At 43.8% G+C, this 27,840-nt stretch overlaps 1 protein-coding gene across 1 annotated transcript; it reads right to left on the reverse strand.

Moving 5' to 3' along the window:
• OPN5 (opsin 5) lies at positions 1–27,821 on the reverse strand. Its single transcript, XM_006201926.2, has 6 exons — positions 27,672–27,821; positions 23,676–23,795; positions 19,211–19,381; positions 15,508–15,842; positions 3,971–4,212; positions 1–184 (listed from the first exon to the last, which is right to left on the reverse strand). The coding sequence occupies exons 1-6, from the start codon at positions 27,799–27,801 to the stop codon at positions 121–123; spliced, it is 1,062 nt and encodes a 353-aa protein (XP_006201988.1). The 5' UTR covers positions 27,802–27,821; the 3' UTR covers positions 1–120.
• Positions 27,822–27,840: the final 19 nt, after the last annotated feature.

Below are 27,840 nucleotides of genomic sequence, written 5' to 3' on the forward strand. Positions count from 1 at the left end.
AAAGTGTACAAAATATAAAAATATAATATAAAGAGAAAGGTGTGGTCGCAATCACACGCTAACAGCAGTGACGAGGCAAATTAGTGAATAACTGTGTCCGTGAGTAACGTGTGTCCATCTTCATACCTCCTGATGGATTTCCAGCACAGCAGAAGACTTCCGGACTGTGGTCACGGTGTGCAGCCTAGACAGAGGAAGGGGAAAACGCAATTGAAAGTGGGTGTATTTATATATCTCATAGATACTCATGTATATCATGTTAACCTTGAGTACCATGAAGATTATATGCACAAGACTTGAATTAAGAGATAGATGGGGAGAGTATAGCTCAGTGGTAGAGCACATGTTTAGGAGGCACGAGGTCCTTCCTGCGTTCAATCCCCAGTACCTCCACTAAGAAAATAAAGATGCTGGTTTGATTTTATTTTTTTAAAAAAAGAGATGGAAAAATAATAATTTAGTTTAGAATATTCAAAGTTGGGGCAAGGGTATAGCTCAGACGGTAGAGTGTCTGCCTAGCGTGCCCAAGGTCCTGGGTTCAATCCCCAGTACTTCCACTTAAATAAATAAACCTAATTTCCTCCTTACCGCAAAATAAAATAAATAAAATGAGTTAAAATAAATAAAGATTAATTAATTAATTAATTAGAATATTCGAAGTCAAGAAATCCCTTGGGCAGAGCTTTCCAAATATAAGCCACTAGTTTATGAAGCATTTCCTGTGAGTTTCTTATCCTCTAGGACGAAATCCACCGCACACCTACCTACCACTCAGGTGGGCTCACCCACTGAAAGAATGCTCTTTGGAACGACAGCATTTAAACTAAGGTGGTCAAGGAGGCTCGACTACAAGCAATGCCAGAATTTGGGGCTTTGTTCTTCTTTGTTCTCTACTTTTACTGAAGTTCTAGGGGCATGGAATGTGGTCCTTCTCTATGCACCCCCGGCATTTTTGAGCATTTCTATTACCCCCTCCACCCCAAGACTGGCCTCGCATCTGAAGTCACTGGGGGTGGGTGGCCTCACCAGTTGCTGGATAGGTGGGTGAGAGGCGTATGACTCCATGAGCCCCCGTGTCAGTGTTTCCCTTTCCCAGACTCTGGGTCACTGGCTTTCAAAAATGACCAAGTGAGAGAACCATCTGGGAGAGAGAACCAGCCAAATCACTGAAGCTCAGGTCCCATCCAGACCGATTCAATCCAAGTTCCTGCAGCTGGGGTCCAGGTAGCAGTTTTTTTTTTTTTTCCAATTTCCCTGGGTGTGTCTAACACACAGCCAGGGTGCAAAAACATTGCTCACAAAATATGGGAGGCTACGTCTGGATAATGTAGTCTAGCGAGTAATAACATTTCAAAAAGCATTCTTGGCCACGTTGCTTTTCCTTCAGTTTATCAGTCTCTACCAAAATTGCAGGGGACTCAATTCAGAGGAAAAAAAAAAAGCAGTGAGTTAATTTTTAGTGAACTGTGACAATTACTCAAAATTTACTTCCACAATCTCATAGTCAACACGTTAGCTTTTTGATTTGAATTCAAAATATTTCCCAAGAGGGCCTCCCATCATAAGTAAATACAGTTGAGAGCTCAGAAAAAGAAAGATAAGGATAAAATTAATCTGGTTTAATTCAGTTGAATTGCTCTGGTGGTACGTTAACCCCTCTGAACTTGACCTCACTCTGTAAGCTCTACGTGACCCATTGTCTTAGCTTCTAAATAACAACAAAGACAAATAAAATTCTTTTGGGCAGTTTGTTTGTCTTCTTGGGAAAGCTTAAAACAAAAACAAAAACAAAAACCACGTCTGGTGGCCTCTTCACAGCCTTCTGACTCTCCTCCGAAGCAGATCCTGCTAAAATCTGCCAGCTCATCACACCTCTTCAGTGTGATTTCCCTGAAGATGCTTCGATGTCCAGAATCCAAGGCGTCCAGCCTGCTTCAGCACTACTGCCTGCTTTTCGCACCAGAAGCTGAAACTCTGGGGTCGGGAATTAGCCCTGGTCCTCCAGTAAGGCAGCTACTGTATTTCAGATAAACGGCTAAGAGGAGTAGGTGAACCGAATTCTCTCTTGCCTGGCTGATCTTTCCAAAGGTTTGCGGCCCAAGGTCTCTTTCTTCTACATAAATGTCTCTCTTTGCATCGCTAAGTGTTGAATACTGACGTGCTAGTCACACCTGTGAGCGACTAAACAGAGCCCAGAGTCAGTCTCAAGCAAAATTAGAAGGTAAGTGGAATTTGCCTTCAGCCTTTCCTGTCAAATTCTGCCCTCCTTCGGATGAAAAAGTGCCCCCACCACCTTCTCCCACAACTGCTGTACTGAAAGTATTCTTTCTACCTGCATTCATGCTACAGTATTAATAGCTGACGAGGGCAAAGTGTTTCACATCCAAAATAGATGCATTTTAGTATCTGAATTTATATTCAACTCAACAAAGCACATAATAACCACCACCAAGTTGGGGAAGAAAAAACACTAAACTGTTGTCACCTAGCCCCCTTTACATGGGCATTTTGTGTAATTATTACAGCTTATTAAGCATATTATTTAATAATAATTACTCATTATTATTTTACTGTTTATTTGTATTATTTTATTATATTATTTATTGTTTGTAATTATTATAAATTATGTAATAAAACTGTATTATATATTATTATATTATTTATAATTATGTTAATAAAATAATTAATAAGTTTATAAGGCTTATTAAGACAGGCATTGCTATGAGCTCATCCCAGCCCTAGGCTCTAAGTAGTTCCTTTTCCCAAAGATAAAGAACTTTGCTACTGTAAATAGCAAAGTTGTTCTTAAACACTTGCCTGCTGCCTCGAAACTGTTTCTCCCCCTGGAACCATAGCACCGCTGACAACACTACCTTTCATTTGTGCCTTTTTAAATCCTTTTTCTTTGATGCTGTACCTACATGCTGAGGACACGTAAAGGTCCGAAGATCTGTCACTTGCTCAACTTGCTCAAGCAGAGTGAGAGAACAAGGTGAAAACCCACATCTTGTAGTCACTTCTACCTTTCTCCTCCGTTCCCTACCTACTCAAAGAAAATAGGATGCAAAAACCTTCTAGAGCTTATGAACTAAGGGGCCTCCCCAGCACCCCTCATTGCCGACCAGGGATGCGGTGCCTGTTTCACATTCACCAAGGCTGGCTCTGAGTGGACACACAAAACGACCAATCGTCCTCTACTCTTTCACCCTCAGACTTTGGGGTCTTTGGGAAAAATGGTGCTGGATCCCCAGACTTGTTCATCGTGTAACAGAAGATGTAAAATAGGAGATCAAAACCACAAAACATCGGGGAAGGGAGTATAAAAACGTAGATCTTTTTATACTGTGTTTGAACTTGGATGACTATCTGTTTAAAGCAAGTAGACATAGGGGTCTTGAATTTTGAAGCCAAACAGACCCTCACCTTACTTGAACCTCAGTTTCCTCATCTGACAAAGAGAAGGAATCATATGGGTCTGTTGTGAAAATAAAATAAAGAACTTGGCAGAAAGTAAAAAGTCACCTCCCTGATTCCCCTGCCTTGGCCCATCCAAATCTTGTACTTTAAGCTAATAGTAGAAATGTCCTCAAAGAAGAGAATCTTTTCTGTTGTGAAAGCTTAATTTTGGCTCAACGCTACGTAGCGCAGTAGCACTGGAGTGAAATGGATTTGCTTCCACGTACGTAAGAGTGATAAAAGGCGACTGCTCAAATTGGCGTGGTTCCGTAAGTTAGCTGCTCTACAGTTGAAAACAAAACCACTTTTCTCACCCTTTCTACCTGTGGTCCAACTCCTTCATACCTGATTACTTGATTTGGGGAATTTTAATGAAGAGAAAATAAAGTCCTTCTAGCGCTAACACTCAGTGATGAACTCTGACTCTAAGAGGGCAGCACAGCCTAGTGGCTTGAACTCCAGGGGATTTAGAAACAGAGAAGGTCTCATCCATCTCCAGTTTCTGAAATTGTACCTGAAGTCTTCCAAAGATTTCTTCTTAGTTGCTTTCAAACCACCCGTTTGGCAACAGGCAAATTTGTAATCGATGACCTGGTAAATGATGGGGTTGTACATCGCTGCTGACTTCGCAAGGAGGGTTGGCACCACGGAGAGCTGGATGGGGATGGAGTCTGGCCTCCCAAAAGCTGACCACACCGAAACCACGGCGTAGGGAATCCAGGCGATCAGGAAGCCAGCGCAAATCAGCATGGCCACCTGTGGAGGGAAGGTGACAAGAGAACAAAATCAAGACACCCGGAGGAAATGATGGGGAGGGGACAAAGATGGTAGCCTGTTTATACCCAAGAAAGTCTATTAGCTTTTCATGTATCTTGCCAATCAGAATCATTTCTTACGGACTTCTGAGATGTTCAGAAGAAGTTATAAGGATTCTTTACCATTTACCGCAGCCTCTGCGTTCTCCACTCTAGGATTTGAATGCACACAAAGACCCAAGGTTTAACCCCACAAAAGCTGTCCGGTTATGCCTACATTGAGCAGGAAATCACGCTAAAAAGACATCTGTGCTCCTGAAACTTCCCGACTTCTCAACCCACATTCACTTACAAACTAGATGGAGACTATGTTCACCTTGATGAAATTTTTAATCACTCATATTTGCCTCAGAAAACTTAGAAACTCTACCCTTGTTTGAAATTCTAATAGGAATCTTCTTCAGAGCTTTCTATTAAATGTTATCTCTTGGGGCTCAAGTTTTTCTCAAGTTTGAGGCTCAGGGAGTGGAAATTCACTGGCTACGAAAGAAAAGAGAGTGATCGAGCTTGAACCAAAATGGCACAGTAGTATCAAATGAGGTTTTTCCAGAAAGTGCTTTTCTCACTCAGAAAATTATATTTACCTTAGGAGCCTCTTAACTTCCAGACCACAGACTGGTTAGAGATGGGGTTTAAGGTGCCCTGACTAGTGTCTCACCACCTTTAGGAATGTAGTTCTAATTTGTGCCCGTGACTCTCTGTCTGACCCTGGAGATTGTCCCACTTTAATTCAGCACAACTTTTTTTAGCAAGTGCTTTGTGTAAGACACTGTGTGAGTGCAGCTGGGGAGGCCAGCACACCTCCGTGCCTGGGTTGTCACCCTCCAGAACACAAACACCTACAGCACAAAGCTGAACGGGGTTTAAGCGCCAGTCGGAGGAGGACGGGGTTTAAGTGCCAGCTCAGAGGAGGACAAAACTACTCGCGATGGAGCCAAGTAAGAACAGTTCCATGAGGAACGTGGCATGTAAAATGCACGTTGGCAAGTGGAAGTAAAGGCATCCTGGCGACACCAGCAGGAGCCAAGGCACAGACAGGTCTGTGCGAGGTTGTACAGGAAGCAGGCGGCACGTCACTCTGGTGTATGAGAAAGCAGCAAAGAGAAACACATCTGGAAAGACAGCCAACATCCATGTCCTCGGGGTTCTGCGCAACGTCCTACTGAGCCCGCACTTCACTCCATGTGCCTGGAGGCATTAGTGGAATTCTGAGCAGGAGACGTGGGAGAGCTGTGTTTAGGAAGATTAACCTGTAAACTAAAATGCAATGGGAAGAAATAGGAAGCTGGGGGAGGAGATCGCTCAGGGGCAGAGTGCCTGCCTAGCATGCAGGAGGTCCTGGGTTTAATCCTCACTATCTCCAGTTAAGCAATAAGTAAATAGACAAACCTCATTACCTCCTCCACCAAATAAATAAATAAAATAAAAAGAAATAAGAGGGTGAAAGGTCATTGTTTATTCACTCAGTCAACAGAGACTGGCAAAGGAAGTCCAAGGCGTGGGTTTTATCTTACCCCAGTTGAGAGACACTGCGCTAACTTCAAAGTATCCTTCTACTGTAATCTGCAAGAATATACTGTAATCTGTAAGGTAAATAACGAAATGGTGGTCAAGTTTGCCCTCGGTGTGGTGGAACTCTGGTGGTGTGTGTTTGTATTTCTTTTCCTCTTCCCAGTACCTCTTCCACCTTAGTGTCCCCTTCGTCCCTTCTGGTTTTGGAGTTGGCATCACAGGAATCACAGGACCCAAGTCTGACCAGAAGACTGCGCGCCCCTGGCTGCAATTGTAGGAACAGGGGTGGACACGTGACCAGAAAGAGCATAGTCAGATCCACCTTTGGGATTTTATAAGGCAGTCTGAGGAAAAGTCAGCCTTCCTTTTTTACCTCTGAGTTCTCTAAAATCCTGGGAAGAGGAAAGGATGGCGGTCTCTGAGGCCAGGCCACCACTTCCTCTTTCCCCCACCCCCTTGCTGAAGAAGCAAAGTGACAGTTCCCAACATCCAGGTCACAGCAAGCTGGCGTGGAGAATCAGGGATGAGAAATGGGACATCAAATGTTTTATTAATAACAGTTCAAACAACGATATTTGTGCCTGCCTTTTTGTTTTTGAAATCCAACTGGAGAAGTTTTTCTTATAACGAAGTCATTTGTATGCATGTGCATTTCAAGGTGCTGTAGTGGGAGCAGGGCTCTTGTGTGCAGGAAGTGGTCCGTGCCCTCGGTCTACCTGACGTGTGGAACAGCCTGCCAGTAGGGTGTCCTCACCCTGAGAACCCCACATTTGTGTGGTGTGTCCAGACGGAAGCATGGGGAATCTACCCGAAAATCTCAGGTTCAAAATTTCTACCCCAGAAGTTCAAGGCTCATTTCTAAATATTAACTACTGGAAAAAAAAAAAAAACAGTATCCATTTTGCAAATACATAATCTCAATCCCAAAGTGATGAAGCAAATGAACCCAGACCTCCTGCACATCCTGCAGCCCCCGCGCTAGGGTCCTGAGCCAAAATGCTCACCTGTGCCCAGCAGTTATCAGCGAGGTGGGCGCATACATGCAGTTTGCTCGCTTTTCCATCTTTCTGCAGAAGCTTACCCAGGAGAAATGGTGTCAGGGTTTGGTCTGTGTGACTTCTGGTTATAAATGGAATGGATGCCCCAAAGCTCTCAGGGACGGTCTTTTTTTTTTTTTTTTCTAAATCCCCAAACAAACAATAACTATATAAATAAAGCCTGCTCTAGCAGGTGTCTGGGAACTTCACACAGCTCCATCCTGTCTCCTTTGGTGAGCCATAAGATGACTTCACAGTGTCTCCAAAGCTGTTTTCTGTGCTGCTGCCAAAGTCATTGACAAGAAACAGATTAGCACTTAGTCCTTAATATTTCCCCATTTTACGTATTTGCTGTTTTTAATGGGCATGGGCAATGGGGAAGAGGAGGGACTTAAAACATGTGCATCCTATTATCCTTTTTTAAAAAGACACAGGAGACTTAAATACACCGCGATTTTTAAACACATCGCAAATGAATCGGTGTGCTTTCTCTGAGGTTAGAATAAAGCCAAATGCTTCAAGCTGAATGACTAGAAATCAAGTTTAAAGCAGAAAGAGGGATAAAAGCTTAGCTCTAAGAGTACTGCATAGTGTTACTTACATTTTTGAAGTGAATACAAAGTTAATATGAGGCACAATCGTTTTCTACAAGCTTCTCATGTTCAAATATACTCCACACATCATATTAAGTATTCAAATAATTTTAAGATAGATTGCAAAAATTTGCAAACCTTTCTTGTTACACCCAGTGATCCCAGAACTTTCTACTCAACTTGGAGCACATTTAATCTTCCCATCAGTCTTTTCCTTACTTCCCACATTTCTGAGTGTTTCCTCTTTTCTATTTTCCAAAATCTCTCTCCCAGACATCTTCAAACCAGCTCTAACACAGGCACTTGTTCCTGTCAGTTTCTTCTAAGTTGTTTATTTTTTAAGTGCTTCGCTTTTGTCACTGCCTTTTGGTTCACTGGAAAGGGAGCAAAAACATCCAACTCTTAAATTAGACAGGTTTTGTGGGAGGAAATTCACAGAATACGTGTTTTAGCTTCTACAAAAGAATCACACATCTGCAACCCAGTTGATTTTAAATATATCTTGCTGCAGCTACAAACCAAAGGATATCGGTATGTTCCAGCTCCAGTTCAAGCTGGCATCAAGTGTCACATAAGCAATATTGCCCACATGGATCCATTCCAGGGAATTAACCAATGGAAGCAAAAATTGAATAGAGTCGAAAGTAAATTCTCCAAGTTATACAAGGCTCTGCCTCTTGACCTGATACGTCTGAACCATTACAGCAGAAAATGCGTCCAAGAAGGGAAGTCCTGTCCTGTCTGCGTGCCGAGGCCACGTGGGAGAGCGGAAAAGTCTGACGTGGAGACACTCCAGGACTTGGATTCCAATTACGGTTCAGCTCCACTGACCAGTGTGAGGGAGACAGAATCCCTGACTCTCTGAGACCTGCCACTTCAGTTCCTCGCACCAGGCTCCTTTGCCCAGACAGAAGTAAGACTGTAGCCAACGCTGGAAGCTGCGTGCTGGCCTTGGATAATGAAATACATGAGGAGAGGGCTTGATATGGGAGTGAAGGCTTACAATGGGGGCGAGAGATGTGGAATAAATTCCCCACCAACCATGAGACTGAATCACACTCCAGAACCAGCTAGACTGCTGATAACAGAGATATTTCAGTGGCTGGGATGAGATAAGGTCACGGGAAGAGAGCTCACCACATCTGCGCAGTGAGAGATGGGGCAGGGAGAGGGTCCCCGCCTGCTTCCAGGAAGCGCACAGGTGGCAGGAGCCCAGGCAGAGCAGATTTGGTTTTCCTATCTTGGCTCGAGCCAGCAGGTATATGGATCTGTTCCCAACCAGAGGGGAGAACGGTATTAACGGATGACAGTGCAACAATAAATGGCAGTTACGAGACCACTACCATCCACGTGTGGGCAGCTGTCACTGAGTGAGACCCCCCAAGGCAAGGGGGAGATGGGGGGGTCGGACAACTGTGACCCACCTTCCTCAGCCCTCAGTTCCCTCATTTATATCAAGCAGGGGTGGTGATATTTAGCTTTCACATCGCCTTTAAGAAACTAAGTAATTCGACAACTCCAAACACGTCTAGTCTGACTTCCTTCCTTGCCTCTATTTTATCAACACAACAACAACAAAGGGCAACTGTCTCAGACCCACCTTCAGACACCGAGAAAGAAAACACTTCGGAGGGCTTTGGTGCCTCTGCCGTGTCAGCCTGGGCTGCGATCCAACTAGAAAACATTACTTCATACTTTAAAAAAAAAAATAGAAGTAGAAGAAAAAGAAGAATTCTGCACTTCCCAGTTGCAAGTTTCTCAAATCTTAAAATACCCCTACTCCATAAGCAAGCGAGAGCTGTGACTGGAGGGGGAGGCTGTAAGTCAGGTCATGTCCTTTCTGCGTCTGTGTTTTGGGGTTTTGGTCTAAAGCTGAACGCAGTATTGCCTGACTAGGCGGTGGCTGGCTTACAGAACAGAACACAGACGTTTATAAGTACTTCGCTCGACCAAACAAGGGAGATACCACATTATTCACTACAGATGAACTAAGCCTTCAAGGTGGGGAGGTAGCTGCTCAGACGGCAATGTGTGCCTAGTCCAGAGGCGAGTGGTTTTAGTGATATAAACTTTAAACAACCCCACTGCGCTAGCCATTTTCATAGAGCCTTGGAGTTTTAGAAGGTAGCTTAGATATCACTTAATTCCTTTCCCCCGTCTCCTTTCACACATAAAGCCCAAAGAGATTATATGATTCTCCCAAGGTGAGTCACTCAAGATTCTGAACTGCAAGCAACAGAAATGGACTTCAGCTGAGTGAGACAGAAAGGATAAGATGCAGCATCACTGGGAATGCACAACTTAGAACTGTGGCCAAGCAGACAGAAATGATACCTAAAACCATGACTTCAGCCGGTTCTGATACCGAAACCACGGCTTCTATAGCAGTGTCCTCTGAAGCAGTCTCCACCAGGTGCCCCTAGTTCCTGAGACAGGCAGTTATGGCTGGAACCTAGGATCAAAACTTCTCTCTAGCTGCAAGGGAATCTTGGAAAATTAATAACTGATCTTTGTGCATCTTTTAAATTAAGAAGCCGTCTTTGCACAGATGCATTGTTCCTCCCCCGCTACTCCCCAGCAAGACACAGGACGTTGACAGTTTCTCAGCGTGGACATTTCAGACCTGGAAAGGCTTTCAATCATTGGCAGCCAAAATAACTAACAAATGTTGGCTATGTGAGATTTCTCAGTGAGCTAGTGGCAAAACTGAGCCTGACCCCTTGTTTGAAATTCTTTCCATCAACAAATGTATCTGTATATGTTTGAGGCATCCTATTGGGTCCTCAGGACACAGAGTGAGCAGAAAGACATGGTTGCTACCCCCAGGGGCCTTACTGACAAGTGGTAAAGGCAGGCAATGAACAAATAATCCCCAAAATAAGTATGCAATTGCAATTAATTATAAATTGGGACAGGTTCTAAGAGGGAAATGAAAAAGCAGCAATGAAACGCTTTAATAGGAGGACTCAGATTCAATTTGGAGAATGCTTCTCTGGGAAGTAAGAGTTAAGCTAAAAACAACGAAGATGAACCAGAGGAAAGGAATTAATCAATTGGTTAAAAAAAGAAGAAAGGAATACAGTTCAGCTTTCCCAGCAACTACACTTAGAGTCCGTGTGGGGGTTCTCGGATCTGAACCCTCAATGGTGAATATGGTTCAGTGAGCAATAAGGGGGAGGAGTCATTTGAAGGAAGCAGAGGCTTATGCTAATGAGTTTTAAAAAGACTTCACAGTCAGTATAAACAAACAAAGCAAAACAAAATAAAAGGGACAGAGGCACTCGAGCGGGGGAGGGGAGTCAAGGAACTGATTAATACCAATCAAACTCATTAGGTTAACATAGTGCCTTCTGTTAGGTGTCGTCCCAGCAATGCTGGCTAAGCAACTAGCAGGTGACAGGAGGTGGCAGCCAGGCAAACAGCACTTGCCCTCACCTAGCTACTGTCTTGCACAGAAGAGCCACAAAGATGTGTCACTCAGAAAAGTGGATGCACCACTTGCTCTGAAGGCCCACAGCAGAGGGACTTCAACCAGCCAGGAGGGCTCAGGAAGGCGTCCACGAAGAAGAGAAATTAAGAGAAACCCAGGGGTCCACGGGGTCTGCCTGGGACACCATAGGTGATGTCTGTGTGTTAAATGAATAAATATGAAGTACCCGCGTGAACAGCATAATAATATCTGGAAGAATTAATTGATGCTTTGAGTATTTCCTTCCTGTGACTCTGCCTTTCCCCTTGTTAGAGCAGCAGCAAGAGGCACTGCATCGGGATAAAGGTTTTTACAAGCAGAAAATGCCCCGAGAAGTAAGCCATTCGTCTCTCAGCTTCTGAGCTTCAAAATGGAAATTTAAAACTTTCAAGAGAGGAAATTGTTGAGAGAAAGGGTCTCGAGCGTGACAAAAATGACCTTGAGTATCTGCCGCCACAGACTTGCAGGACTCGGGCATTAAGTGCACTGTGTGGACAATTTCCAGGAATGTACATGGCTACACGGGCCAGGTGTCCCACCCCACGATGGGTGGAGGGCTTACTGCCGAATGGCGAAGGAGGACAACAGAGGAAGTGGAAGCTGACCTTGTGAAGCTGTCCTGAAGGTACGGCCCTGGACTGAGCGCAGGGGCCAGGGATGGGGTCGGGGAGAAACAGACCCTCAATGCACTTGGGGATATGAGAGCAGAAAGCCTGCGCCTCACTTCCCAGGGACCTGCCCGCCTCACTTCCTGGGGACCTGGCTGCCTCCCAACATCCACCTGATGGGCTGTGGTCCAACTATGGGGGAGTAGCTGGAATTGCTGATAAGCCTTAAGAGGCTGAAACAAGGATGCAAAGTGACCCACGACAACCCACGCCTAAGGCTGGAGGGAAGCTTAGCTCTCTCAGCAACACCAGGGCCAATAAATGACAGCAACCAAACCAGGAGCCCCCACCCACGGGCCCCGTGGAGTCACGAACACCTCCCTGGAACTTACACAGAGTCTAGGAAGGAGAGGAAACCCTGATTCAACTGAATTTATCTTGATCGTGTAATGCTGGTACTTTCACCAGGTCACATGCAGGCTTAAAGATGAGATGAACCAGAGTCATAAGAACACAGAGATGGAGTTTTCTTCTTCTTCTTCTTCTTCTTCTTCTTTTTTTGGTTTCTTTGGGGTTTTTTTTTTCTTTTGCACACCTCTGCAATTTCTGTAGTCTGTGAAATTTCAGCCTGCTATAAAAGTCTAACAAAACCATGTTTTTCATTAATTAGAAGGAAATTACAATGTGGAGAAAGGTTTATAGATGGAACGTCGATTTTTAAGTTGACGAGGCCGGTCTGGTAAAAAGCAGGCCCGGAGCACCAAAAAAAGAAAAAAAAAAAAGATTTTGAGTCCAGAATCCCAGGAGGTGCCCTTTAAATAATCAGCTTTTGGACCAGGCCATTCTGCGATCTGAGGCACCAATTGAATTAGCCAATTGCTGACCTTGAGAGGGAGCGGGGTGGAGGACCGGGCTTCTACAACCGTGAAAAGGCCCAGCAAAGGGTTTTCTACTTATTTTTACTTAGTGCAGAAAAGCAAGATCAAACTTAAATTGTAAATGAAAACTGTTTAAATTGAGTACAGAAGGGGCCACCATGGAAAGTTGTGTTTGTTTTTCGACGTGGGTTGAATTTTGGCTTAAATTTTTGGCATAAATGTGAATAATTAGAAATCTTGTCAGTTCAGGTTATTTTCATATAGGTTTTACATCTACAAATGAAATACAAACATCTAATACAGACATTATATGTAACAGCGTTACTGAGAACATAGGTTAGAAGATCTGTGTACAATAAAGTCATGCTCATGAACGCCTACACTTTGCATTTAGCACCTCTTTGGTTAATCCCGTCTACGTGAGCCTGACTCTGGTCTGCGCAGTGCAGGTCAAGGAGAATGGTAACACAGGTCAAGCGGTGGCAGGGGGAGGGCACAGCTCAGCGGCAGAGCGCGCGTGCGCGCTAGCACGCCCGCGGTCCTGGGTTCAATCCCCAGTACCTCCTCTAAAAATAAAGACATAAATAAACCTAATGACCTACCCCCCGCCCAAATATTAAACGGTGTGGGCTGAGCTTCCACGCGGACGCATGATGTGCTTCAGAAGCTCCGACCAACAAGCTGCCCACCCTCAAGAACACACAGAGAACGGGGTGCGAGGTGTCTGCAAAAGCCGGCTGTGAGCGGGCTGAGTCGAGCAATTCAACCAGCAGCAGAGAGGATGACGAGTAAAGGCTCCGAGGAACGGGAGAAGGGCCTCCCCGGTAGGAAGACGCAGACTCACTGCGCAAGACCATCCGCGTGTCTCCAGGCCAGCAGCCCTGGGGCCGGGAAGAGCCCGGAGACGTCCTGTCACATCCCGGCAGCTTCGTGGTTTGCCAAACGGCAGAGCTGCAAGGTCAGCAAACACCCACGCACCGGCGTCCCAGACACCGCGGGCTTCCGGGGCCCCCGTCCAGGAGCTGCGGGAAAGGAACGCTGCTATCTCTGTTGCGTTCACCCAGTTCCCACAATAGGACTCGGTACAGAACGGAATTTGGATTCAGTTTCAGCTACAGTGAACTTGGATTGATTTATTTGGATTAGTCTTTTTTAATCACAGGGTAGAGTTAAAAGAAGAGCTGGAAATGAAGAACTTAACTCATGATCCTGCATTTTATGGAAATGTTTTCCCTCCTTTACAGCCAATTGTAGATCTGCTCTATTTTTAGGTTATCAGCACAGATTTAAAGAATGAAGAGTTCTCTCGAACTTCCTCCTACTCAGATGTGGAGCTCAGAGAGTGAAGGCGAACAAGAACCACGCAGAACCTCTAGCTCACACTGTGCAGCCAGGAGGTCCCTGCGTAATGTCAAAAGATCTGAAATTTGGAGAGAAAAATAATACTAGGATGCGGGTGGGCAGGGTATAGTTCAAGTGGTAGAGCACATGCTTAGCATGCATGAGGTCCTGGGTTCAATCCCCAGCACTGCCTCTGAAAATAATAAATAAATCTAACACCCCCCTCAAAATAAAATAATAATTAAATAATGAATTAAATATGTATTTAAAAAATATCAGGACAAAGGTCCTGACTTATTAGGAAGCTACCTTTGGTCTGGAGGGAACCAGGTCACTCCAAGTCCCTGAGGCCAGTGGTCTCTGGAGAAAGCTGTGAGGACACTTGAAGTTTGGTGAGTAAGGGGCCACAGGATTGACTGGGATACCAGAAGAATGATTAGAACGTCACTCTACATTTATTTTTATCTTTAAAATATAAGATAGAAACAGACAGGAAAGGCAACTATCATATGCTATCACTTATATATGGAACCTAAAAAATTGGCACAAATGAATTTCTTTATAAAACAGAAACAGACTCACAGACATAGAAAACAAATTTATGGTTACCGGGGTCGGGAAGAGAGGGAAAGGATAAATCAGGAGTTTGCAGTTTGCAGATATTAACTACTGTATATAAAACAGATAAACAGCAAGGTCCTACTGTACAGCACAGAGAACTATAGTCAATATCTTGTTAATACCCTATAATGACAAAGAATAGGAAAAATAATATATATGTGTAACTGAATCACCATGCTGTACACAAGAAACTAACACAATGCTGTAAATCAACTGTACTTCAATTTAAAAAATACATATATAAGATAGAAACTAGGGTGTGCTAATATTAAAAACACAGCGATGGTATTACACATCATTTATATTGAGGGTATGAGCTGAAAAGCATTTTTTCAATATAAGGGTGAGACACCATGAAAGTGTACAGACCACTGCCTTAGACCTTACCAGAATTCCTATAAGTTATAAGAGAAAGGAGGAACTGCAGTTTCTTTAACATCGTCCGTGCATCAGTCGACAGGATAATGTGTTTCAGCTCATTGAATCCCCACCGCCACCCAGTGAGGCAGACGCCACTATTCCTGCTACACAGGTGAGGAAACAGATCCAAAGAAGTTAAGTGGCTCACTCTGGGTCACAAACCCGGCAAGTGCCAGTGATGGAATCCAAACCCTCGTCTGTTTTCAGGTTGTCTGCCCTCTCCCTGAGACCCCAATATCGAAAGAGTGGCCAGCTCTGAGACTAGCACTTTCCAAGGGGGCTCGGGACTCAGTGCTGCAGAAACTGCTCTTGTGTTAAGGAAACCAGGCGTGGTGCGCTCTCACTCTGTAAACAAGGAATGTCTCTAATCGTGCCCACCAAAATCCAGGCAAAACAGCAAATACTGTGAGGCATTTTATGAATCATTAAGTTGCTGCTCTTATTAGTGAAATAATTTTTAAGCACCAATAATATCCTATTCAATAGAGAGAATAAGCCCCCAGTAGACCCACTGAACAAATTTGGTGGCTCTTAGAAGTAGTGTGTGGTGTGTGTGTGTGCGTGTGTGTGTGAATAAGGGACTGAGAGAGAGAAAGAATAAGGAGGTACTGTAAAGGTTTAAATAAATAATGGCAGAGTTCAGAAGGACAGAAATAGTGGACATTCTAAGTTTCCCAAGTCCCGCATCCCTCCCTTCACCCTGTGATGTCTTAAGTGATCAGAAAACGTCTCTGTAAATTGTCCCTCTTGCACTTACCTTGGTCAGTTTCATTTCCAGCACGTGGCTGCTGTGGATCCGACTGTCAAAATGAGCCACCTCTTTGGAGGAGGACTTAACCTTGGCAATGATCTTCACGTAGGAGAACACGATCACCGCCGTTGGCAGGAGGAGGCAGAAGAAGAGGATGTTCAGGATGAAGATCTGGCCCCCCACCGAAGCCTGGGCCAGCCACCAGTCCAGGGTGCAGGAGGTTCCAAAGGGCTCCGGCGCGTAGTCCCCCAGACCTACCAAGGGCATGGTGGTCCAGAAGGAGGCATAGGCCCAGATGACGGCCAGGCAGATGTAGGCGTGCTTTCTTTTCAGCCAGACCCCTGGAGGTGGAAGAAGAGCATTACCAGGATGTAATCTGCCCGACACCCGGATACCTCCCCTTGACACGTCAAATTCCACATCCAAAGAGTTATTCCACGGGCTTCTGGGAGAAGTGGTCAGTAACCGAAGCCGGAGGGAGCGGGGGTGGAGGGAAAAGCGTTCCAGAGCTGGGGCCTTTTTCCAAGAGAATAAAACTGGAAGTGATTCCACAGGGAGGGTTTTCTCTGGCATCTGGGAGCCTTGGGATGGGGAAGTGACAGAAGCTGGGGAAAGGTGGCAGTAAAGAGAAGAGACGGTGCTGGAGACAGTGGAGGATCTTGGGAAGCACTGGGAATGACCTTCAAGATCCTATCCAGTGCAAGAGGCCAACTGGTAGACTACAAAGATGGAGCTCAAAAAAAAGAGAAAAAAAGCACGTATTAAGGGTTCATCTAAGGTAGAGTCTTTGGAGGAGGTGAGAAATGATAAGGCATTGCCTGGGTCTCTAATAAACCCTTCTTCCTAAAAGCTCCCATGTCCCTCACCTCACCTTCTTCCTAAGCACTGGTGGGATGCGGGCTGATGCCAGGGTCGTGACTGTGTGGTGTGATCTTAGAGGGGGTCGACTCTGCTGACTGAGAGCAGATTTTGAATCTTCAAACACTGTTAACAGAACAGTCACACTCACACAGCCATAGTGGTAGAGGTGGAGAATCTAGCTCGCCTGTATCACGTTCTGCAAAAGTAATTCTGTGCAAATATTTTCAGTAAAAAAAAAACCAAAAAAAATGAGCTCTGTTTTCCAGCACTAGTTTCCATTAGCCAAAAGCAAGTTCCAAGAGGAAGAAACAGAGCGGCCATCTAAGAAAAGCTGGAAAGCGCGAGCAATAATTTTCCAAATCTCAGTACAACCACTGACAGATCTGCCGGGTCTGGGGCTCCTGCCTACATGGGAAGTTACCTCCCCATCCCGCTTACTGCCCGAAACCGAAAGGGCCAGAGACGTGGCTCCTAACTGCCTGGGTTTGGGGTAGCAGAGAAGAAATAGCAAAACTTATTTAATAAAAGCCAAGTGATTTCTTCAGCACAGACTTAAGGCCTGCCTCTGCGTAGGGTCACGTGAGGTCTGGGAGGTCAGAAGGGCCGAATCTTTCTCATTTCCAGCCTTTGACCCGCTTCACGTAAGCTTTCCGGACATCAGTGATCTTAGCAGTAAAATGGAGGAAATAAAAATATATTGCTTACAGATTTTGATAAGTGTGAGAAGAAGAAGTGCCAGGCCTCCTTTAGAAACTTTGAAACGCTCCATGGACGCAAGTATTTACTCCCCTGTTTGTCTCAACTAGTGCTAACGAGAAATACCACCGATGGCTTCTTTTGTCTCTACGTTTTCAAATGCATGGCAGTTTGTATCATGAAATGCAAATTTCAGGAGCCCACCAGAGAGGGGGTAGCAATCTTGTAGCCACAAAAGCTGTCGGCTTTGGGTCATCCATTAGAGCGGATAACACCCTGGCACGGATAATCACGTATATTCATGGACACGTGCGTAGGCGTGCACACGCGTAAGCATTCATGGTCAGGGTTACTCGGTGAGGTGTTTTATACTTACATTCGAGTGTGGTGAAAGGCTGTCAAGTACAGGAGGGAGTAGATTAGTAGATTGGTTCTGTGTTGCTCCAGAAGTCAGAACTAGGACCAATGGGTGGAGGTTACTGGGAGGCAGTTTTGTCTCAATATAAGGAATAACATTGTAACAATGAGAGCAGACCAATCAGAGAACGGGCTGCCTTGTGCAGTAGTAAGCTCCCCGTCACTGGTCACTGGAATTATTCTCAAGAAGAGGCCAAGTGGCTGTCCGGCAGGGATGCCTTAAAACAGTTGATCACATTACATGGAGAAAAGGGCTACCTGCTGCCCCCAAGTGGCCTTCTAATTCCAACATTCCAAGACACTGTGTGGAGGTTCTACCAGTGGGACAACTCCAATGACAAAACCAGACCACTGAGAATCAACCTTAGAAGAAGCTGAAAAATATAAACAGTTCCCCTATGGAGCTGTGCCCTGCCATGATTCAGGGAGTGGCAGTACCATCTCTTTAATTGATGCAAAGCCTAAAGTTAAGAAAATATTTAAAAAGCAGAGATATAGAGGTTTAGTATTCCTCAAATATTCCCTAGAAATTAAACTTCTTGCTTTTTCATCTATAAAACTATAGATATATTTAAAATCTATTTGATAGGATCAAAAATAAGTTTATAGAAAAAAATTGACTCTGAAATCATCCAGGATATGTATAATTATATTTTTGTATTTTTTTTGAATTTTTGATTTAAGCTCTTTCGATTTGCAAGTTTTAAACTGTTTAGAAAAAGAGATGCAATTTTTTAAAAAAACTGAGCACTGAAAAAAAAAAAAGAGCCCTAAATGGTGAAGACATTGGGCCATGACCCTACCCCTTGACACCCCCTCTCAACAATTTTTTTAAATTTAGGACTGTAGCCTTTTAAAATATAAAGAAAAATTTCACCCCATTGAGACTGCCAAATCAACTTGATCTTTCCCATTTCAGGATGTGTCCTCATGGTCACGCCCACCTGGCTGATTGAGACTGATGTACCAAACAGTGCAACGGGAACCAGTATTATTCCCCAGTCATAGCTGGTTCTCAATAATAAACTTTAGGAGTGCAAATGCTTCTTTTTTTGTATTCGGTAAATTCCCAGAACTCCAAGAAGCAAAGTACTGAATGTTATCTTTCACATGTGGAACGGTCTAATCATGAAAACAAAACAAAACAGAAAACCTTTAGCCTCTGAACTTCGCTGTTGTGGGCTCACCCCTCACCAGTTTCTCTTAACCACTCAGCTTTCTACGTTCCCACACACAAAGAGAACGTTGGGTGGTACTTCTGTACGGGTGTCCATGCCTCAGGCACGGCTCTCTAACCTGGGGGAGAATTCCTCATCTCTGCAGTTACAGGGAGACTGAGCGACAAAGGAGAATCAGAAACATCCTTCCCGAGAATTATACTTACTACGTGGGGAACCAACTAAGACATCTTAGACCTAACATCCTTTCAACGCATTTGATTTCTTCTACTTGCGAGGCAGAACACAGTAAGAGCTTGCACACTTTATACAAAGAAATGGTACTTTTAAAACCATCATAGCCAAACACCAGACATTCCCATAAAAGTAGTATTAAAAGAAACCTACACCGATACCAGTTCACATCTGTAAACCTGTGTTAGAACAAGATAGGCTATAAATAGAAAAGCTCCTGGTCTCTGAGGTTAGTCTTTGTTTGTTCCCTATGCGTAAAACATGGACCGCTCTGACAAGCCACCTAGATTTGACTATCAGGGAATAGAAACCTTCCTACTTACCATACGACAAATAGCAGATTTTCAGGTATCGGTCCAGGCTGACCGCAGTCATAGTGATAAGACTTCCACAGCCAAAGAAAAATCCAGCCCACCCGTACCAGCGGCAGCCAATCCAGCCAAACATCCAGCGGTGACAGAAGCAGGAGATGATGGTGAACGGTTTGCCTACGACTAGAGTACCAAGCAGTTTGTCAAGGAGCGTTCCCTCTGGTGCAGACCTACCCGCCTACCTCGACTTGCTGTTGAGTTTTCCTATTCAGACAAGACAGAGCTGTTTTAGCAACTGTTAGGTCCAATGTGTTTACAGCCAGAACCAAATCTCTGAGATTTAAACTATTTATTCCTTCTGTCTGCATTCACTTGTGTTTGTTTTGTTTGTTTATTTTCTAGAAAGTATTCTTTTTTTATTATATAATCTTTTTATATGTAATATAAATATTCAGTTATTACTATATGTTATTTATTTATCTATGTATTCTGATGTTTAAGCATTTTTACTTCAAAATTTAGTTTGAGTTTTTAGCTGATAATTTAATGATTTCATAAATATAATATCATAAATATATTTCTATTTCCTAATGAAAGTCTTAACCCATAGTAACAATGAGATTTTTTGCCAAACCCTTACTCACACAATCTCTTCTAGAAAGTACTCTACATTAATTCACACCCTACACCTTCCTCATTCAGCCTCCCTTGAAGGGAATGGCTGAGAAAGGTCTCCAATTCTCTATCTGATCTAACTACTGAAAGAGGGTTCTCCAGCCTTAATACCTTAGAAAAACCAAGCAACTGATATTTGCAGCCTGCAGGTGCCGGCCCGCCCCACGCCTCCCAGGCATGCCCCTCCCTTGGTATACTCTTAGTTCAGTCAGTTAACACACATTTACTGGGCACCTTTGTGAGCAAGGCAGACATCTCCTCTAGTTGTCTGGGCAGCTGGTTCATACTCCCACCGGCTAGACTGAGCACCCTCATATCCGAGCGTCCTAGTCCTACTGGGGCTAACCCGTTGTCAGCGAGGAAACCCGGTGGAAAAGAACTGGTCTTTATTCAACCGGTAATACTCAGAGCCCATTATGTGCCAAGGACAAAGTGGAGATTGAGAGCAACAGGTTCTTTTGTGAACAGATAGAGGAAACAATAGAAACACACCATCTGAAACATAAGATAGGATATGACATCATGTTGGGTAGTGAGGAGTGCTGGGAAGGAAATGACGTCATGTTGGGTAGTGAGGAGTATAGGAAGGAAAATGAAGTGGTGGATGGAGACAGACAGAAGTGGTTGTGTTCTGAAAGGAGATCAGGGAAGACCTCTCTGAGAATGTGACATTTAGGTGCTAAATCAGTGGTGGAAGATTCAAGCCAGTAAAAGGAAAGTATTCCAAGCAGAGGAGAGAGGAAACTCCGAGCTTGAGATAAGTGTCTGCTGGCTGGGTGCTAAAGGCAGCCAAAGAGACAATGGAAAGTGACTCATACTAACTGCTAGATATAAAACAGATAACAAGTTTCCACTGTGTAGCACGGGGAGCTATATTCAATATCTTGTAGTAACCTAAAATGAAAAGAATATGAAAAGGAATATATGTATGTACACGTATGACTGAAATATTATGCTGTACACCAGAAACACACAACACAGTAAACTGATTATACTTCAGATTTTTGTGAATGTGGAAAACAACAACAACAACAATAGAGACAGTGGCTCAGATGGAGTGAATTCGTGTCTGTTGTGCCTTGGATCCATGAGCAAAATGTATTTTAAGCTCCTTCTGGAGTGGAGATTTGATGAACCTGTGGGATGTCAACTAGAACATCTGGGATCTCATAGGGTTTCGACAGACATTCTGGAATGTCTAGGCGGAATGGTTTCAAACCCGGCTGCACTTTCAAATCACAAGAGGAGTCGTTTTGTTTTGCTTTATTTTAAATCCCAATGCCCAGGGCTCCAACCCTCAAATAGTCTGATTTAATTTATCTGGAGCAAGCACTTAGCCATCAGAATATATATATATATATATTAGCTCCCTGGGTAATTCTAACACATATACACAATTAAAAGCCATTGATATTTAGACAACAAATATTAGTTATAGAGGTGAAATATGTCTGGTCTGTAGGTTGTGTTTCTTCTAGGAGCTTATCATGGAATATAGTTAACCAAGAAAAGAATTTTAAAGGCATTTAAAAAAATGTAAGGTTTCTTGGAAGGGAAAAAATGTCGTTAAGAGATATTCAGAGGTTGGAGAAATGATCTGAGTTAATCAGAGAAAACTACCCTACAGAAGAAAATGCCTTCTGGTGAATTACTCTAAAGACATATGCAGAGTAATGAGGTGGTATATGCAATTCTGGAGCAGACTCGCTTGGTCGAAAGCATTTTCAATGTATCCGGCCAATTAAGGACATTTTTATTCAAGCCGAGTCTAATCCAGCCTTCAGCAGGGGTGGTGAAGGATGTGGCTGAAATGGCAGGTTTTAGTCTAGCATTTCCCGTGCAGTACCAGAGAGGACCGCCAGGGGGAAGCAGGGAGAGCTGACAGGGAGCGCCAGCATTCACGTTGCGACACCGCCATCGCGTGGCAATACCGAGAATGGCAGTCATTTTGCAGCCTCGCAAATTCCCCGCGGTTCGTCTTGACGATTTTTACAGCAAAGGGCTTGAGATGTCATGCTCCTCTGAATGTGCATGTGTATTTCCCAGAAGAGCTCATGGTATTTAAGCCTGTCCATCCTGAGTAAAGTCTTCCCTAATAACCAAGATCATCCGAACTCAGTAAGAGGGCAACACATCTGCTGTGTGACAAATGGACAAATAGTGACACAAAGGGTGTCATAAAGTAGACACTTACTATTGAGCCTTGTTTTTAGGGATGGGCAGTGGCAGAAAAGTGCACTCATGAAGAAAGAAACAAATATCAGGAATATTTTTAAAGAGATGTTTTAGATGGGAAACTGCTAAGAGGTTTCCAGTGGAAAGAGGGGTTGGTATATGCTGTTCAAACACAGTCTCCCCAGTTTCGATAACTTAACACCATAGGTTAAGTAGCAGAAAGTGGGGATCCAAACACATATTTGAGTGTATCTAGGCAACCCTGGAATTTTATACATAAAAACAAAGGGAGGTGACTTACCCCAAAATCATTCATATTTGTAAAAATGAATTACAGGTAAAGAGAAATTTTATTCCAGATCTTCCTTGCTGGACTATCAGAGAGGCCAGAGAAGCAAGAAATAAGCCAGTGGTTCAAAACTGTGGCTGCACAACAAACTTCCCTGGAAATTCTAATGTTAAATAACCTGATACCCAGGTAACATTCTCAAACAATTAAATCAAAACTTCACGGTATGAAGCCCAGCTATGGGTTGGTTTTTTTTTTTTTTTTCAATTTCCCCAAGTAACGTCTTTGTGCAGCCAAGTTCAAGAACCACTGAACTAGCAGCTTCCTTTACTTGCAATCAGTCCCTAAGCCACAACTAAATATGTCATTAGAAGGGCAGCCCTTCCCCCCTCCTATACTCACCTCTCAGACCCATCATTTACCCTGAAGACCTTATCCCCTCAATGTTTGTCTTAATAGATTTCCTTAAGGGTAAGAGGGATATAACAGTGCTCAAAACAGTGACCTAGTTGTGGTATATTTATACAATGGAATACCACTCAGCCATAAAAAAGAATAAAATAATGCCATTTGCAGCAACAGGGATGGACCTAGAGATCGTCATTCTAAGTGAAGTAAGCCCGAAAGAGAAAGAAAAATACCATACGATACCACTCATACGTGGAATCTAAAGGGGAAAAAAAAAGGACACTATGAACTCATCGACAAAACAGAAACAGACTTGCAGACACAGTAAACAATCCTATGGTTACTGGGGAAAGGGGGTGGGAAGGGATACATCTGGGAGTTTGAGATTTACAAATGTTAGCCAGTATACATAAAAATAGATTTTTTAAAAGTTTCTTTTGTATAGCACATGAGCTATGTTCAATACCTTGCAACAACCTTTAATGAAAAATATATGGACAGGAATGCATGTATGTATATGAATGACTGGGACATTGTGCTGCACAGCAGAAATCGATACATTGTAATTGACTATATTTCAATAAAATAAAAATAACAATTTAAAAAAACAGTGACCTAGAGGCTGCCTGTAGGTTCTGTTTTCTGAATCATTCAGCGCACTACACGTGTAACTGTCTAAAGCATCAAGGATCATTTTACATTGTATCCTCAGCATCTCATGGTGCAAGCACGTGGAAAGGACTCAATATATGTTTAATGGATAATCTCTTTAGCCAGGCAACACTCTACTGACTTACCACAAACTCTGTAAAGATGATTTGAGAAGTGAGGAACAAAAGGAGATAGGGAGAGGGGGTGATCTGCAAGCCAGGGAGGACCTTAGAATGGGGCGTTCAAACCCCCAAAGAAGAAACAGCATGGCTGTGTTACCTGAAATCCCCAGATCACAGACTGCTAAATTGATAGTCATGATTTCCGCAGGTCTCAGCTTCTTTTTTCGTCTAGAAGACATATAAAGGACATACCCATTTCCAAGTGTAGACAGAATCCCTACAAGGAAAAATATAAATTCCCATCGTTAAAACCAGGAATTAGCATTCCCTCGGATCTGAAACACTTCTTAATTTCAAACATGGACACCATAGATTTAGAGGGTAGTGAGAGGACTCTAAATAAAAATCTAAGTTAAGAAGATGAAATAAAAAGCAGGAGTTGTGAGTGACAGGCGAGGGATGGGTTGCCTCCAAATGGATAGGAGTCAGGGATCATCCAACTGAACTTACCCAGAAAAAGGAACCACTGATTTCCCAGTGAAGCTCCGGAGGGTGTGGGAAGCCCTGGTCGGTTCTCATACTGGCCCCTGGATGGAGCATATCCTTAGCCATTTTTATGGAGTATTGGCTTTATAGAACTCCTTCCCTCTGATAAAAAGGTTAACCTCTTGGCTATTGACAAAGTCTGAAGACAAAACCAATGAGGTGCTTTCACTATCACTGTGGACTCCTGAGAGGGGACCAGCGTTCAGGAGAGGCAGAGGCCAGAGTAGGCTGGCATGACCCCCTGCACGGACACGGTCAACACCTGGAGACACATCCCAGGACTTTTGCATCCTGGGGACACACGGATGCTGGGTGTCTGCGGCTGCTTCTGGACTAGGTACCGAGGGGAAGTGGGTGACAATTGGTAATACGGACTCTCCCCTCCCACCAAAGGGAGAGAACATGGCCGTCAACCCACCAGCCTACCAACAAAAGGAATAAATGTGTCCCCACTTTTTTATATCCTTTTATTAATGACTGATGGCCTCCGGCATTACAAAGATACTGTTCACAAGCTCTTACAAACCCAGTTTACATCCAAAAAGACCCAATCCCTACTGACTTTATTTAAGAAAAGAATACACCTACTTCCATAGCTTAACATGTAGAGTAGATTTCTTCAGGAAGTCTTGCTTCATAGTGTAGCTGTGTATAAATGAGAATCTGGTACAGCTGCCTTTAGTAGTAAGGAATAAGGAGAGTATTAACAGGAGAAACCCAGAGTTTTCTGCTTTAACTTCTACTTCTCCACCACAATTCATTTGGGGTGCAAAGGGGGGGAAATTGTGTGTTTCAGCTGATGGTATGAAACCACCAGAAACTAGCTGCATTGTGCTCTTAGGAAATTCTGAATCCCTGGGGTCAGCGCTGCCTGATGGCATTAAAACCTCTTTAGCTTTGTTAAGACAGAAGAGAAAAGAAAAGAAAAAAAAAAAGAGGAGACTGTGGAGATTCTAGAGAAAACCAACTAAAAAGAAACCCACGCCTCATTAAAGGAAACCAGCGAGCAAGGCACACTAGGAAATCCAAATGTGAAGACATGGCTTGAACAATTGCAAACATGCGCCTCCTACTTCGTATCCGAAAAGATTAGAAACAGCGACTACGCGTATGCATTTGGTTCACAAAGCTCCTTTAAACGCCCTTCTCAGTTGAAAATATTGATTACCTTATTTCCCTTTTCTTAGATTATCTTTACTAATAAGGCTTCACCCAGCGCCCAAAGCTTTATCCAAAAATAGCCTGTTCTCTATAAATTGCATGTAGATTATTCCCACAGGCAGTCTTCTCTGTAGGGGAGTGTCAGGAAAAGGCAAACTTATTTTTAATGATGCATAAAGGAAATCAAGAAGAAGAAGGTAAAAACTAAAGCGAGGGGGTCATTTTTTTTTTAATGATCAAGATCCTAAATCTTTCTATGAATGCAAAAAAAAATGTACATCTCTTATATAGACCATTAATAAACGAAGTGTTATCGCCAAAGTGTAGAGGGTAGAAATGGATCTCTAATTTATTTCTCCTCTATTCCAAACTCACACTGTCTTCTCATCTTCCAGTTCTCCCCCAAGACTTTTAGTATTTCACAAAGCTCACCAAGAATGTCATTCCATTCTGGTTCCTTAGAAGAAATCGGGGCGTATCCCCGCACCTGTCCTGGGAGGGGATGAAACCAGATAATACAGCACCAAGCCCCAGACGGGGTCTAGGATGAGTTCAGCTCCTCCGGCTGACCCTGGCCTCACCCTGAACGCCTGTCTGGCTCCACTCCCTGACTCTCTGAGTCATCTGATGCTTCCTTTGCTCAGCGGCTTCCTGGACCTCTTTTTCTGGCTTGCTCTCAGAGCTCCGCTTTGCATATGATCATCGATTTTCCTTCCAACTCCATTTCCTCATCAAGTGAGAAATTCCCCTGACTGCCCACCCAGCCCAGTTGCCTCTCCCCTTCCCACCCGGAGTAGGGAATGAAAGAATCACCCTCCCTACTTTGTGTCACTTGGAGAAATCTGTCAGGTTAAAGGTGCTACTCTTTAATTCATTCCTTGCAAAACTGATGGAGACAAAATCAATTTTTAAGATGTCTGTTTTTCTGTCTTTTCCGATAATTGAAAAGTGCTTATGTTGACTGAAAATGCCATGTGGATTTTACTACCAGATGGTCCCTGTGCGGACAGAGGTTAGTTCGCCCATTTTCCTCTCTGCTGTGTTTCCGACCACTTAAACAGCAGCAAAGAATGGGCACTCGGTATATATTTGTGTTTGAAAGGACACGAAGGTCCATCTATAAGAAAGCAAATTTAAATCAGTACAACAATAACCCTAACAAAGCCATGGATCCCAGGGCATCCCTTCACAGTGGAATTTCTGACTCAATGTCAAGCACTGATCATTGAGGGGGCTCCAGACTTTCTAATGAATTTGGCTAATTTCAGGAGGTTAAATGAAAGTCTTAGCCAGCGATGAGTAGATGAGAGAGAGAGAGTGAGGGAGGAGAAAGAGAGAAGGAGAGGAGAAAGAGAAAGCTTGACCCAACATCTGAAAAGACCAAAGGCAGATACAGCTCAAGACATAACCCCTCTGCACACTGGTTACCCAAATTTAAAACAACGGTTGTGAATTTAAGAAAAGTACTGTGGTTGACTCTAATTGCTTAGACTAGTGCTGTCCAATAGAAACGTCATATAATACAAACCAGAAATGTGAGCCACATACAGGTCTAACATTTTTCTAGTAGCCATACTAAACACAGAAAAAATATTATCATTTACTTGTGGTAATACATTGATTTAACCTAATGTGTCTAAAATGTTACAGGTTCAACATGTAGTCAGTTGTTTCAAATTATCAATGAGCTATGTTACATTATTTGCTCTAGTCCTATGTCTTCAGTATCTATTTACACGACATACAGCACGTGGCCATTTGGAAAAGTCACAATTCAAGCCCTCGGGAGGCACACGCGGCCACCACGTGGACTAGCAGAGCCTGGAAGCAGACGTACCACTCTGTGGATTAGGCACAAAAACGTTTGCCCCTTGACTAGCTTCCGTGTATTATTAATACGCTCTTTTTTCAACTCTAACCAAAACCACTCTGTGATGTTTTTGTGGTGCAGCTTGACTTGAGTGGAAGTAAACTCGGTGCTTACTTGGCACCGCCCGGGGACGCGGGTCCCCGCGTCGTGAAAAGCAGAGGCTGAATCAGATGAGGTCTAAGGCCCATTCTGAGCCTGCGCTCTGATCATTATGTCAAAAGCATTTTTCGAAACGTAAAAGCAGTCCATTTAATAAAGCGATCGTTGTCATTCATTTTTGTTATCAGAAGACAGATCTACTACACAAGCAACCAAAACGAAACATAGTCTCAAGAGAAATTGTCTTGCGGTAAAACGTCTGTGGATGATGGAGGGGATGTGAGTCCCTAATAACAAAGTGAACAGAGTCGTTTCTGTGAGATGCGGACGCGCTCCGGAACGCCACCCCCTCCCCGTCCCACCCGGTCTCCCCCTCGGCTCAGTGCGCCCACCTCAGTGCGGGCATCTTTGTGGAAAATCAACACGGCACGAATCTTCTAGATGCAGGCTTCGCATGGGAAAATGAAGGACACTTACCAATTATTGTTAAGTAAAAGCCAGCCACTAAGTCCGCTTCCCAGGAAAGTTTGGAAGCAAAGGGGTCCCCATCCCGAAGGTGGCGCGGCCGGCGCTCGTCCGGGGGCGGGGCCGTGTGGTTCAGCGCCATCCTGTGCCGCAGCGCCCGGGCCTGAAAAGCAGATGCGAT

The sequence above is a fragment of the Vicugna pacos genome, chromosome 20 (genome assembly GCF_048564905.1).
Source record: "Vicugna pacos chromosome 20, VicPac4, whole genome shotgun sequence".
NCBI lineage: Eukaryota > Metazoa > Chordata > Mammalia > Artiodactyla > Camelidae > Vicugna > Vicugna pacos.